Source organism: Mytilus trossulus, chromosome 5 (assembly GCF_036588685.1).
Source record: "Mytilus trossulus isolate FHL-02 chromosome 5, PNRI_Mtr1.1.1.hap1, whole genome shotgun sequence".
NCBI lineage: Eukaryota > Metazoa > Mollusca > Bivalvia > Mytilida > Mytilidae > Mytilus > Mytilus trossulus.
In genome coordinates, this window is record NC_086377.1 from 43,708,900 (window position 1) to 43,724,149 (window position 15,250).

The 15,250-nt window shown below is 32.9% G+C and overlaps 1 protein-coding gene across 4 annotated transcripts; it reads left to right on the plus strand.

Moving 5' to 3' along the window:
- The first annotated feature begins 1,116 nt into the window (after positions 1-1,116).
- Positions 1,117-14,666, plus strand: LOC134718870 (uncharacterized). 4 transcript variants are annotated; one of them, XM_063581693.1, is made up of 11 exons: positions 1,117-1,220; positions 5,334-5,484; positions 6,681-6,911; positions 8,103-8,312; positions 8,966-9,028; positions 9,629-9,751; positions 10,526-10,675; positions 11,217-11,273; positions 12,251-12,364; positions 13,388-13,952; positions 14,463-14,666. In XM_063581693.1, exons 2-11 carry the CDS (start codon positions 5,433-5,435, stop codon positions 14,650-14,652), a joined length of 1,755 nt encoding a protein of 584 aa, XP_063437763.1. In that variant the 5' UTR covers positions 1,117-1,220; positions 5,334-5,432; the 3' UTR covers positions 14,653-14,666. The 4 variants fall into 4 exon arrangements, with proteins under 4 accessions (XP_063437763.1, XP_063437761.1, XP_063437762.1 ...); XM_063581691.1 differs by having other exon boundaries at positions 1,123-1,220; positions 5,334-5,480; XM_063581692.1 differs by having other exon boundaries at positions 1,123-1,220; positions 5,334-5,480; positions 10,526-10,669.
- Positions 14,667-15,250: the final 584 nt, after the last annotated feature.

Sequence of the window (15,250 nt, forward strand, 5' to 3'; positions counted from 1 at the left end):
TCTGTGAGAATCACTCCGAAGTGCTCTATATACATGATATATAATACTTTGAAAAACATGCTTTTGCAATAAAAACTGAAAATGTAGGGAGAGGATTCAAGAAGAACAAACAAAAGTCATGAATCAAATACAAACTATAAGGACATTTGCTACACAGGAAAAGAAAAACAACATAACAAAATATTACCCAAAAAAAACCTATAGATAAGTACTTGTACAAGGAACTAACCAACTTCGTCTTTGAACTCGGGTTTTATAGAGAGTTAAATAAAGATGCTTGATTCATTATTAATCTCCGACTTTCAACATAATGCATTTGTATTAATTTAAATTTAAATGCGATTAAAATCATCACAAAAGAATACTTCGTATATCCAAAAAGTAAAATAACAAAAAAAACTACTAACTCAAAGGAAAATTCAAAACGGAAAGTCTATTCGGTGGTTAAATCAAAAGACAAAACACATTAAACATATTGATACAGGTATCCGCCTTATGTAGAAAATAGTGGATCACTTGTTTAACAGTCGGATTAAATTCCATCATATTGACAACAATGTGTGAACAAAACAAACACACATAATAGATGAAATTGCCCAAACAATTATGGTACAGCAGAAAAGGTAGGGTGTTTTTTTTTTTAATTTTATATATCGTCCTTTATATATATATGAAGATTTGTTGCGATGAATTATAGGCTAACTCAATATCAGTTTTTAATTGACATTTTTATCGTTCATATTGTGTAAACATACACATTCCGTTAAAAGGATTAATTTTCTGTTATAACGAATTACTTATCCGTTATAACGAATGACGTAGTTTTTGATTCTCTGTTTGCGCTATCTTAATCTATGACGCGACTAGGGTAGCTATACGTACATAAGTAAAAATTTGCGTAGCCCTACGTATACGTAGCAACTCCGATATTGAACACGTCGACCCCTGGTAGATGAGTTTTTTTGTGTTTCTAGATCGCTGTCTCATCTATGCATACTGTCATCCCTTATACCAATAGTCCTGAAAAAAAAAAAAAATGTTAAAATAAATTGTGTGCCTATTAAAGTAAACCATGACACTCACAACAGATATACAAAGTTTCTTATCACGTTCCAACAGGTGCTGTCGATATCTGTACTATGTGACATTGTTTACAACAATACTTAATATGTCTATTGGAAAGCTTATAATCGGAATTACATATTTCACAATTGCCTATGGTATGTTGATTTTATTGAATTCTAGTAAAAAAAAACTTATTTAGGTAAACGTGTGCCCGTGTATAATCAGAAAAGGGTCCATCAATGATTATTATATGGAGTAATAAGGGATTGATATATTTCCAAAATGATTAACGCAAAATGATCAATGATTTTGGAGGTGGGTTCCAGTTATTTAAAAGATCTTAATTTATGATCAAATGTGATAAATGCACGATAAACATACATTGTATGCATCACATTGAATGACATCTTGCAGTTACAGCGCAGCATTAGGGAATTGATAACGTAAATCGGACTGTTTATCAAAATAGACGTACACAATGTATGTGTATGTTGATAGACATTCTGTTGTTATATTTAATTCCAACAGTACTATCAAACAGTACAGTCCACACTAGCTAAGAGTTATTTAATTTCAACATTGCTATCAAATAGTACAGTCCACACTAGCTAAAAGATTATTTAATTTCCACAGTGCTATCAAACAGTACAGTCCATACAAGCTAATGCGTTTGTATATTATTCAATTTCAACAGTGCTAACAAATAGTACAGTCCATACTTGCTAAAATATTATTTAATTTCAACAGTGCTTTCAAATAGTACAGTCCATACTTGCTAAAATATTATTTAATTTCAACAGTGCTTACAAATAGTACAGTCCATACTTGCTAAAATATTATTTAATTTCAACAGTGCTTACAAATAGTACAGTCCATACTAGCTAATACGTTTGTAGATTATTTAATTTCAACAGTGCTAACAAATAGTACAGTCCATACTTGCTAAAATATTATTTAATTTCAACAGTGCTTTCAAATAGTACAGTCCATACTAGCTAAAAGATTATTTAGTTTCAACGGTGCTATCAAATAGTTCAGTCCATACCAGCTAAAAGATTATTTAATTTCAACAGTGCTATCAAATAGTACAGTCCATACTAGCTTCATGTAATACGTTTGCAGATTATTTAATTTCAACAGTGCTTACAAATAGTACAGTCCATATAAGATAATACGTTTGCAGATTATTTAATTTCAAAAGTGCTAACAAATAGTACAGTCCATACTAGCTAAAGGATTATTTAATTTCAACAGTGCTATCAAATAGTTCAGTCCATACTAGCTAATACGATTGTAGATCATTTAAAAACAGTGATATCAAATAGTACAGTCCATACTAGCTAGAAGATTATTTAATTTCAACAGTGCTATCAAATAGTACAGTCCATACTAGCTAAAAGATTATTTAATTTCAACAATGCTAACAAATAGTACAGTCCATACTAGCTAAAAAAATGCCAATTCTGCAACAACAAAAAATGAAAACAAGACGTTTAATATTAATGTAATGCATCCGAAGCACTTTTCAGGGTTTACCTTCATCAAAGTCTAACAATTTAAGGCCATTAATGTATAAAAACCGAAACAGTTGAAGAACTTTAAGACCGAAAGAGCATAAAAACAGCTAAACTCACCAAGGTCAAATTTGCCTGAGAAAGTTGAAACCTCATTTTCTTTAAAATTAAAAAATCTATGAAGTTAAAACGGACAATTTTAGAAAGCCTGTCGTAAATCATGTCAGTACAGAGCCCACGTTACCCATGGGGAATAATACTCCACCAGCGGAGGTATCAATCCAGTGCTATACAAAATCAAAACAACACGTTTTGCCTTCCATGTCCGACGCGTCTAAGACAAATACAGTCAATTGGTATTAAAGTCAGGCTGCACGAAATAATAGATTATGCTTTGATTTCTAACTGGACTAATTCAGATAATTTCTCATGATTAGGTTTTAAGACAGCACATGCGTGCTTGTTGGATTCACGATAGACCGCACGAAGTAGTTTCTCTTTAGTGGACTTTAGTGTGTCCTTTCTTAGAGTAAGGGAGATAACTTGCGTAACTAACATCGAACGTTATTAATCCCGTATTCCGCTAGGGGCGTGCAATTGCGTACACTTCGCCTTAATGCGTCCGAGGCGCTTTTCTGGATTGCCTTCGTTGAAGTACATGTACAACCTACATCTCCAGTACTTTGTAAACAACAACGATGAAATAACGTAGATAACGGAACGTGTGACTATGCGGTATTGGCTTCACTCATTGCTGAAGGCCTTACGGTGACCTATAGTTCTTAATATATGTGTTATTTGGTCGTGTCTTGTGGAGAGTTGTCTCATTGGTATTTATACACCACCTTTTTTTATATCTCATACCTGTATCTTAAAGAGTGCTTGCGTTCATATTCTGGCATAGTACAGATGACAACCCCTGTCTTGCTGTTCAATACAACAAACTTAATATTTTGAAAACTTTATGTTAATCTAACAATATGAACGATAGCATCAGTTATCTCGCTTTGTGAAATATTTTGTTATATCGGACCACAGATGAATTATCACGTTGTGATTGGTTGAACGCCGTCACGTGGTGATCCCCTATGAGACCGTATGGGGTTAGTAAGTTTCATATGGGGTTCCTGTCGCGTTAATGGCGACGTCATCTATTAATGTCGCTGTGTTTCATTTTTTATTTTTCAACAAAACGCCGCAGAAAAAGTCCAGCGTTCGATAAATTCGTTATACGGTTAACTACTGACCCCCGGCCTCACCCCCTATGTATTTTACTAACCCTCTATGGATCCGTATTGGGTCAGTAGCGAACCATATAACTTATAATATTGATTCAAACTATAAATGTTTACCAGATGTTGTTATACTGCTTGAACTATATGCTTATCGGAATCAAGTTAGCATTCATTTCGTATAAATTTCCATAAACCGCCATTTCATTCTTAGGCTGCTATATAACGGTTTCGAAAAGCAGGTCGATAGAAGAACTAAAAGTACTGAAGTACTGACCATCGGATGACCGCAAGTTCTTGTGCCATCACTTGGTGTCTGTCGGCGTCTTTCGTCGTAAACTAATTCAAAAATCATCTCCACTGAAACTACTGGGTAAAATACCTTCAAACTTTATCAAAAGTTTCCTTATGGTATCTAGTTTACAAAAGCTATCCGAAGTTTTGATCCTTTGACAACATTGCCGTCATGGCTAAAAATAAAACATAGGGGTCAAATGCAGTTTATGGCTTATATCTCAAAAAATAATGCTTCTAGAGCAAATCTGACATGGGGTAAAGTTGTACAATTGGTGAAGATTAAGATAAACTCTTAAAAGCAAAAATGTTAAGCAAAGTTAAATCTACAAAAAAGTTTTAGGACCAACATGGTCAATTGACCATTTAAAGAAGTTATTGCCCTTTAAGGACAATTTCTTTTATGTTTTTTAACTTTAACAATCTTTTTTACATGAATCTAGTATATATTTTGTATTTTATTTTCTTGTACGTCAAGAAACATAGACACTATGGCTAAAATGGAACACATGAGTAAAATGCATTTTTTTTCCTTTTGAAGAAAATATGGCAGATACAATGACATTTTTAAGCCACTCATAAATATTTATAAAAAAGCAAAACATCAAGGATGAAAGATTAAGCAAAATATAACAGGTGCGCGAGTAAAGCTCTTGAGAGCCTCTTATTTTGATATTCATACATGTACGTATGTCCCATTTATATTAGCAGCATGAATATAAAAATAAGGAGATGTGGTATTATGACCAAAGAAAGGGTCCACTATAGCCTAAAATTGGAAAATGCAAACAATGTCAACACACGACCTTCATCAATGAGCAAAATCGGACCATAACCACGAATCATATATCAGTTATTTGATGGAATATCATTGTAACTTCCAGTCTGTAACCGGTGACACATTTCATGGTCCTTTAATTCTTTAAAGCTTGGCCTCAGTTATGGTTTATGTAAATGCTTTTTAATTATTAATTTGATAAAAGGTAAGATGGCATTTCAGTTTTGAAAACTGAAAATTAAACATTTTAGATGTGTTGCGTCATAAGTGCTTTTTTGGTTTGCCTTCTATCAGGAATACTCAATTAAAAAAAACACGAGATAAAAAGAAGTATACGTACCAAAGTAAGTGATGAGCTATATGTCCAAAAGGGATTTACATGTATGCCTTATTTGTATATGGATGTTATACGTAAATTATGTTAAAGATTCAATCTTAATTTTATTTCAGCTCAAACACAGGCCACGCCATCTTTCTATGCCCTTGACAATCCATGTTACGAAAAATTTAAGCTGTGTTCTTCATTATGTGTGGTAGTCTCAATGAAAAATGACGTGGTGTGTGAGTTTTGTTATTGTAAAAATCCAGATAATGAGAGTAGGTAATATGTACTTTTAAAACATTTTTTTCAATTTTTAACTTTGTCCAACTGCTTTTGAAATATTGTCTTCCTGTACTTTAATTTGTCGACACTTGCTTCTCTGTATATATATGCAGTGGTCTTACATGTACCCATTACAACACTCGTTTGATATTCGAGATCACACAGCACAAGTGCAAAGCGAAAAGTTTTAAAACTAGTAATAAAAGACAACGTGGATTAAAAAACAGTTGGCCTTACTGCAACTAAAACTGAGACTCATTTTACATGACTTTAATCCGACTATTTACCCTGACTATAATCAGAAACTCCTTTCATACGTCTTTACCCCGACTAAAACAGAAATTCATTTCTTATGACTTTAAATCCGACTTTAAATAGAAATTATTTCATATGACTTTTAATACCCCAGACTATCTATCCTGACTGAAAACTGAGACTCATTTCGGATGATTTTGCCCCGACTATTCACACCGACTACACCAGAAATTCATTTCAAATGTCTTTTCCGCGGATATTCACCTCGACGAAAGCAAAAACTCATTTCAAAATGACTAATCATTTTTTAGAAAAAATCAACATACATTGTAGTTTAAACACGGACCGTGAAGAAAACCCCTACTGAACTGTCATGCAAAAAGAAATATTACCGTAGCGGGGTAATAAGAGTTGTCATTTGTACAAACAAAGCAACATACTATTTGTGTTCTATTTTTATTTGTACAATAGTTGGAAGGTTGCAGAATAACATTTAAGACTTTGTAAAGACTGTACATGTACGTCCATGAACCTGAATCTGCATTCTACACACGAACAGACTGTACCATATAAGAGAAAACAGAAAAAGCACGTGACCCAACTTCCTTCTAAACCACGTGTCTTATCTATGTTAAAGAGCCATCATTTAGTATAGGTGGTTAACTTTATTATAAATCAGGTAACCATCTTTATCCATTCGGGATTTGTGCGTACACCACATATGGAAGTCACGATACAAATAATCGAAAACCTGTCTGAAAATCGTTGCTATAGATAATACGGAACAGGCGTCGGATAGATTTTTAAAAGAAGGAACAATAAAAGGTGTATTTAACGTAAACATTTTTTTTTAAATATTTGTTTATGTAGATTCACATTAATTATTATATAAAAAAAGACTAGTATGTTTAATTCGTTTTCTGGAATATTTATCGTAGTTTTATGGCCGACCACTGTTTCAACTGTACCAACAACGATTCCACCAACGATAATAACGTCTGGAACGAGATCTCCGTATATCACTGTTAATAACATTACCTATGTAACCTTGAGGAACCCATGTCAACAGAAACTTGCCATGTGCCCGACGTTCTGTGACAAGTCCAATGTGTCATACCATGGTCGTATTTGTGAAACTTGCGTCTGTAAAATTCTGAAGGAATCGTTTGGTAAGTTTTGTTGACATACATTTAAACGTTAAAACGAAGACACGTGTTTAATTTCAAAAATATAAAGGAACCTTTTTTTTTTATTTTTGTGAAAGGTTTGGATTGGGGTCCCCTATTTCTTTATTCTTTAACTTTTTGACATTTGGTTTTTATTTTTCATATATATTTGGAAAATTAAAAAAAAAAAATCTTTTTGACTATAATTAATCACTATTCTTTGTATTTAAGCACCCGCATCATTCCCTTCCTTTAGATATGTTTTTTTTTTTGTTTTTTTTTTATATTGTATTCTTGTTGTTCTGCACTTTACGTCCATTATTCGCTATTCAGAAAGTCTCACCCTGACCCTTGTGTTTAGTAATTTTATATTTTCTCGTGTGTATAACAAAAATAAAAACTTATCATATCCAGAAATCAACACCACTTTGCTTATTTGAATATTATACTAAAGAAATCGGATACGGGTCACGTGGTACAATTCTCATTTACATATTATGAATATTAATTAGCAAAACCACTACTAATTTCTGGCTATGTTGTTATTGTGAAAATATTATTAAGAAGTTTTGGTATACATTGTAAGTGCCAATGAGAAAACTTTCCATCTAAGTCATACTGTAGTACATTAAGTAAACAATTATCTATGATGAGTACTTATAGGTCTAAGTACGGCCTTCAACACTGAGCATTGACTCACACAGCAAGCTTGGCACCTAAAATGACTAGACAAAGTGTAGAACAATTCAAACATACAAACGAACGATCTAATCCTTGAACCACACAAACAAACGAAACCACTGAATAGCAGGTTCCTAACTTAGGGCAGTTAAATACAAATCTAGCGGATTGAAACGTTTTAACAAGCGCAAACCTTTCCCAAACCAGAAGCAGCATTGTAACAGAACAACGTAAAAAGACACGATTTAAAATATCAATTGAAATGGGTTAAAATGATAAAAAAAAAAAACATATGGAAGCTGTTTTCAATTCTTCAGTTGATTTGATTTTCTGAGCTTTAGTGGACTTCCCGTTAATATAATTTACCATGGATTTTTTTAATATAAATACTTGTAGGTATCTCCCCATCTTATATTTCAGTAGATATTAATATACTTCAATGTGTTGATATAAATTTACATTAGAAAAAAGTTTCTCAGTATATTTTTTATTTGTTGTCCGTATATTTTATAGGAAAACGTGACAATCCACTGGGCAATGTCGTGCTCCCTGGTCGTAAGTTAAAGAGAGAAAATACCAGAGACAGAAGTGAGGAATTTTACAATAAAAAAACAAAGCGGTGTGTTCCATTCTTTTGTCCTTTATTCCGCTGCCCTACTGGGAAAGTTTTTGAAATAGGACTTGACGGATGTCAAATATGCAGGTGTATCAAGCAGCATGCAGGTAAACATATTACAGAAAAACTTTGCGAAATAGAATCCTTCATAGACCGGACATGTTCTAAAGCACCGTCATACCAACTGTTTGCGTTGTGAACCTGATAAAACCGAACATCGGCCAAAAGTGAACAACATTTGAAGTCCCGAAGTGGTTGGTTTAAACAGGTCTCACTGTATCTTCTTTTTTAAACACATCTGATATGCTTAAAGTGATACTTGGGATATATGTCAACGAGACAACAACCAAATTTATTGTTAATAAATAGCATAAAGATGTCAGCAATTATCAACATTAGACAGATAGGCAGGTATACAGGCTATACAATATGTTCCACGCTTTTATTTTAAGGGAGATGCTATACAATATGTTCCCATCTTTACTTTTGACAAAATGTGTAATCAGATTTAACGAGTGACAAAAGGATATATCGGTCAACCAATTCGTGATTGCGACTGTTAAACTTGTGTAGAGTCGTTTTCAGTCGTGTTCTCCTGATAAACGATGAACGTGTAAATTAATTAAAGCACGCGCTAAGTGTTCTTCTGTAGACAATGACCTACATTGTAACATTGTCTCGTCTTTAAAAATGTTGACTTATATACAGCAATGTTACAATGTATCCACTCATTTGAAAACGATTATTGTTATTTTTAAAGCAACAAGTACCCTGGAGCCGACAACGACACAAGTGGTAACATCAACAAAGATTGCACATTCAGGTATTATATAGCATTACAATGATTCAGGCAACGTACACCTAAGATGAACTTGTACCAAATTTTTTAACTTATTTTTATTTTAATTTGGACTTTTCCACGTGTATTTACACTCCTTTTGACGTTAACATTATTTTCTAATAAAGGATCATTCAAAAAAGGTACTCTGCATCTCTCAATTTATAAAGTACAGAGTTCAGAATATATTTGTATTTACCTTACGCGACGGATTTATTTCGTTATTTTTTTCAATTTTGATAACTTCGCATGATAAAAGAGATACAAATGCGAATGTAATAACTTGCAAACTGGTTTGCCAGATTGCTATAGGTAAATTCCGTGAAAATAAGCACTTATTAAATACAAATAATATTTAGGTATTACTTGAAATTGGGGTTGTAGTGATAAGGGCTACGCACAAATTTCACACAAACTTCATGCGTTCTCGATACACTAATATTACACAACCTTCATGCGTTCTCGATACAATTTTATGTGTTTCTATATTATATATATATATAAAACAGGGGTTGTAGTGCTACAGATTCGCAAACATTACAGACACAAACTTCATACGTTCATATTGGTGTGTTTCTATTTTAGGCTCAAGACCTGATCCAACCGAGCTGTTTTGTTTGCCGGGCCCAGAATACTGCCACCGAGACTGTATGGTACACAACATTAAAGTCGATAATTGGCATTGTTTCTTCTGTCGCTGTCCACAAGGTTTGAATATGTAGATATAAGAAGTGGTACTAGTGTCATTGAGGCACAATTTGGAATGAAATTCTAAAATTGCGTTTATCTATTTTTCATCAAATTCATACATTATCCCCGATTTTGTGTGACTAATGAATCGATGTACTGCATGTATCTTGATATAAGAAGATGTGGTGTTAGTGCCAATGAGATAAGTAATGAATTGTAAAAAGTAAACCATGATAGGTTAAAATACATGTACGGCATTCACACCGAACAGCAAGCTACATGTATAAAGGGTCCCTAAAATGACCAGTGTAAAACCATTCAAACAGGCAAAACCAACGGTCTTTAAACATAAAAAAACAGAAACGAGAAACACTATGGTTTGGATTTGTCTAAAACTTTATTTACATTGGACTTCAAACCGAGGCGATCATTTATTTGTTGAAACTATTTTTTTCTTTTTTACTCCGCGTCAGATCTTCATTATGATAGATAAATAAGATGTGGTACAAATTCCAAAGAGACAACTCTCCATCCAGGTCACAATTTGTAAAATATAAACCATTAAAGGTCAAAGTACGGCCTTCGACATAGAGCCTAGGCTTACACCGACCAATAAATAAAGGCACACACATATGACAAGTATAAACAAGATTTACTGGAATTAAATTCTGTAACAATTACATTCATCTGTCAGATAAATGAAACAGTTTTGATTCTTATTTGATCTTTGAATCTTTTTCTTATTCAATTACATATCAATTCATTGACTAACATTTTGTGTCCTATTTTTAGGAGAAGTGTTTAGGGCTATGATAAATCCTTGCAGTCATAAAGTTCGTGTTTGTCCATCATATTGTACCATTCGACATTTAGAAGATATCGTTTTTGGAACCATACAATGTGATTACTGCGACTGTAACACAACCAAAAAACAAGGTACATGTAGGTACACTGTCTTATTCTTTTTTGCTTTTTAAATATTTTTTTATTCGAGCGTCACTGATGAGTCTTTTGTAGACGAAATGCGCATTTGGCGTAAATATAAAATTCTAATCCTGGTATCTATGCATTTCAAATATATTATACCTAAATAGATACGGGCGTGGCATGGTATCATAGCAGCATAACGGACAAGCTCAATACGAAATTTTATTAGCATATGGCTCTATGTAAAATTAAATATACCTTTTAATCTAGAGTCAAGAATAACTACCATCACTAGTACAGAATTGTTTCGCAATAAAAAAACAACAACAGAGGAATAAAAAGTGTATTAAAAAAAGCAACAATATCCGGAACAAGTAATAAATTAGGAATTCAAAGGGCAAAGATAAAATGACCAATTATAACAGAATCGCGGCGATTCGAAACAACCGAATAATTATCGAAAAATAATGAATTCAAAAAAATTATCACGTTTGTCACAACATATAATACACAGATATTATGTATATATGTAGTAATGTTTTTTACTTATTTTTAGACTTAGAAAGAGAATCAAGATTTTTACTCCAAGATGATTTAAAAGTTACAAATAGTGGTGAGTATAATATTGATTAAGAACTAAAACTAGCAACTGTGTTGGATCATGGAATAAAACCGGTGTTAAATATTCTTGGTCAGACAAAGAAGGTAATGTCAACTGCAACACTGGTAATTACTAGTTAGCGAAAAATTACAAAATTTACCAATTTATATTTAACCCAGAACTTTGTTAATTTATAGGGCGATGTCAAGACGTATATATGCATATGCACTGTCACATTTTTTCGATTGCACAGCCGTGTTTCTATTGTTGGGAACTCGCTTCTGTAGGAAAACTGAAAATCATTAGCAATTACATTTGGAGTCGAGAGCACCTGCTGCCACGTGTGAGGATAGGATAGTGATACAGTAACTCGACTACTAAGACGAATCGGCCACCGAGGCACTCCACTTAATGAAGTTTGCATTAATATATCAGATATATTTAAAAAGAAGGACAATAAACATTTGCACATTTACTGATTTACTAAATGCCTTGTGCTTACTATCCAGTGGAAACTTTAACAGGAACATAATTACTACGATGTATTGTTTATGTCATTGAACCAGTCTCCGAATTCAAATTTCGATTCATATTCCAGAATATATGTCATTAATCAATTGAATGAAAATTATGCAGGAAACACGAAAATTAACATTTTCAACATCTTATGTTATTCACATGGTATTTAAATGAATGTCCTACCTTTATATAAGTGTCTTCAAAAGAGCAGTATAGTCGAATTTACGGGTGTGTTGGATTTTTTTATTGTAAGTTTTTATGAATTTTATGTTAGCGTCACTGATGAGTCTTTTGTAGACGAAACTCGCGTCGGCGAACTTATTTTTTTTTCAATCCTGATATCTACAACTTCGGTGGATAACTGTAATGGTCCAATTAGCAATCATACCGGGTCTCTTTTCTTATATTAAATATTTGAATTACCAATGTATGATTTATTTTGTTTTAACAAAATGTATGATTTTTTACAGTCATAGCTTCAACTATACATTGTCTTGAATATGCAAGTGACTGTCCATCGCATTGTCATGCATTCACAGTTCATAATAACGCCTGGAAATGTCACGTATGTCTTTGTCATGGAGGTTTGTTTTCATTTTTAGAATATTATTCTGGGCATATGTCTTACAAAGTTCATTAAAATAAAAACTATACATGATAGCCCTTATTTAGGGAGTTGGGAAATTTTTCATAGAGAAGGGGATGGTAAACCAATGTTGTATTATACTGAACGATTAATAAACAATGAGTGGATGCCCGACATGGGAATAATAAGTTAAGCCTTAAACATCATTTATAAAGTTTTATTGCAGGTCTAGACATGTTTCAATATGTTTTATTTTTGTTTGCGTTACTACATGTATATTGTAGTTATGCTACATACTGTTTTATGACAATACTTGTATACAATTCATTTGCCTGTTAATGTAATGAGTTTTTCAGAATTATTTAGTAGTCATTAATTAGAGCAGTCATCGATCGTCAAGGCAAATATGTTCACGAAAAGTATTATTAAGAAGGATTCGTATTTTTCTGTACACTAAACGTACTATTTCCGAATATTCTTGATATTTTGAAACATGTTTAAAAAAAAAAAGAAGATTACATATTCAACAACCATAAAATTAGGATTTAAACGGATATATGAAATTTCAAATCCATACATGAGAAGACCACTTTTGATGCAGATTAATTGATATATCAAAATATTGAATTACAATTTTACAGTGTATTATTCGACACAGCATCTTTGAAACAATATTTAGCTGTTAAAAAGTAACTATGCTAAGCACTTGCAAGTAAAAAGTGCGATTGAATATGAAAGATAAGCCAAACTTGAGATAGGAAGAATACAAGAGGTTTTTGGTGGCGTTCTTTCAATTCTGTATTCTTTAATTCTTTTATGCCAATTTATCTATTTTATATGTTTTGACCATTACTAGCATTCATTTTTATTTTATTTTTAAAAGCAATCCCTTATTCTATTTAAATTTTTTTTGGGGGTGACCATTTTTCACTATTCTATTAAACCTATTCATACCCATTCAGGTATTTTTTTATAATGATTATGAACTAAATATATATAAAACAACTTTTTTTTAATATAGTTCTCATCCCAAAAACCTTCATCCACCATCTACATTCATCGTCATTAACATCGGGAATGGCATCGACGTCAATCTCAACATTACCATATTACACGAAGCCGCAATCATCCAAAACACCAGAAAGTCAAACAACGCGTGAAGAGCCAGTCACAACTATTTATCGATCGTCGTCACTACCAACTACTCAGAAACCAGTCACAACGGTTAACCAGCCGTCTCCACTACCTTCTACTGAAGTACCAGTCAACACTGTTTACCAATCGTCGCCACTGTCAAATAGTGAAGAACCAGTCACAGCTGTTTACCCATCGTCTTCACTACCTTCGAGAGAAGAACCAGTAACAACTATTATACGGCCGTCGCCATTACCTACTAGCGGTTCTGCTTTGAACCCACACACAACTAATATCAACATACCCACAACAAATGGTGGATCAATTAGTTGTTTTATATGCAATTCTACAAATTGTGATGATGGTCAATTACAGTTATGCAGTTCTGGTAAAAAGTATTGTATGAATACCCTTACTGCTCACACTAATGGTACAAAAGATATATTCAGAAGGTTTGTATCTTTATTTAAGCACATTATTCGTCGTTTTATTATACATTGACTTCTGTTTACTTCTAGAGTCCGAACGCATTGTTCTTCATTGATCAGAACAGTCTTTGCAATAACTCGGTTATACCACGTGGCTCTGCATATTTTAAAATCATCAGCTACCAATTTTAAAGTATTTTGTTTTAAATCAGCTGACTGTGGTTCAAACCCTCGAATTCCCGCACTCTTGTTTAAAATCGTAAGCATATCTATATCAATTTATTGTTCCTTAAAATCGATGGCATGTTTAAATCGATTAATTGTTCCTTGAAAGCGTTAGCATGCTTATATCGATTAATTGTTCATTAAGATCGTTAGCATGTGTTTATCGATTAATTGTTCCTTAAAATCGTAAGCATGTTTATATCGATTAATTGTTCCTTAAAAATTGTAAGCATGTTTATATCGATTAATTGTTCCTTAAAATCGTATTAAGCATGTTTATATCGATTAAGTGTTCGTTTATGTTTTCAGTTGTGTATCTGAAGACGAGTGCAATAGGAAATGGTGGTTGAAAACTGCAGACGACCCAATGTGTCTTACTTTACAAAATGGCGAATCTGTTGAACTAGTAGATACCAAGGAGTGTAATTTTTGTTGTACAGAAAATGGTTGCAATAAAAATCTGAAAATTGACGATCATATATTTATCGGAAAGGAATAAACGATTACATTGTATTGTGTCAGTTTTTTACGTGCAGTGTGTAGTTTATTTTGATTTGAGTAAAAAGGCATACCCTGGTAAATGAGGAATTTTGCGAGAAGGTCCCTTATTTAAACGAAAAGAAAAAATAAACACAAAAATTTTACGACAAAGAAATCGTTTTTGGGATATTTAAAATTCAGAAAAAAGCAAAACGTCGACAAATTTTAAATGAGGGAGATGACAAATGGTTGCCATATAGTTTTAACCTTGTCCGTTCTTCCGAAATTCCGTCATTCCGTCATTCCGCAACAAACCATTATACGGAGTTTTGGTCTAAACGCCTTCAGATATTAGGCTGATTTTTGGTATGTGAGTTAACCATGATGAGTTACAGATCAAGTTTAAGTTTCGTTCCGCTTCACTATTTTTTGCCGAAATTACGGGCTTTGGACTTTGATAAATTATTGAAAATCACCGAAAATCACAGATTACGGATTTTTTTTCTGTACGCCTCCAGATTTAGAGCCGATGTTTGATATGTGAGACTACCATGATCATGTTTGTGTCCACATGATTTTATGCTTACATTGAAATTGCAGATTTTTCAACTTTTTGG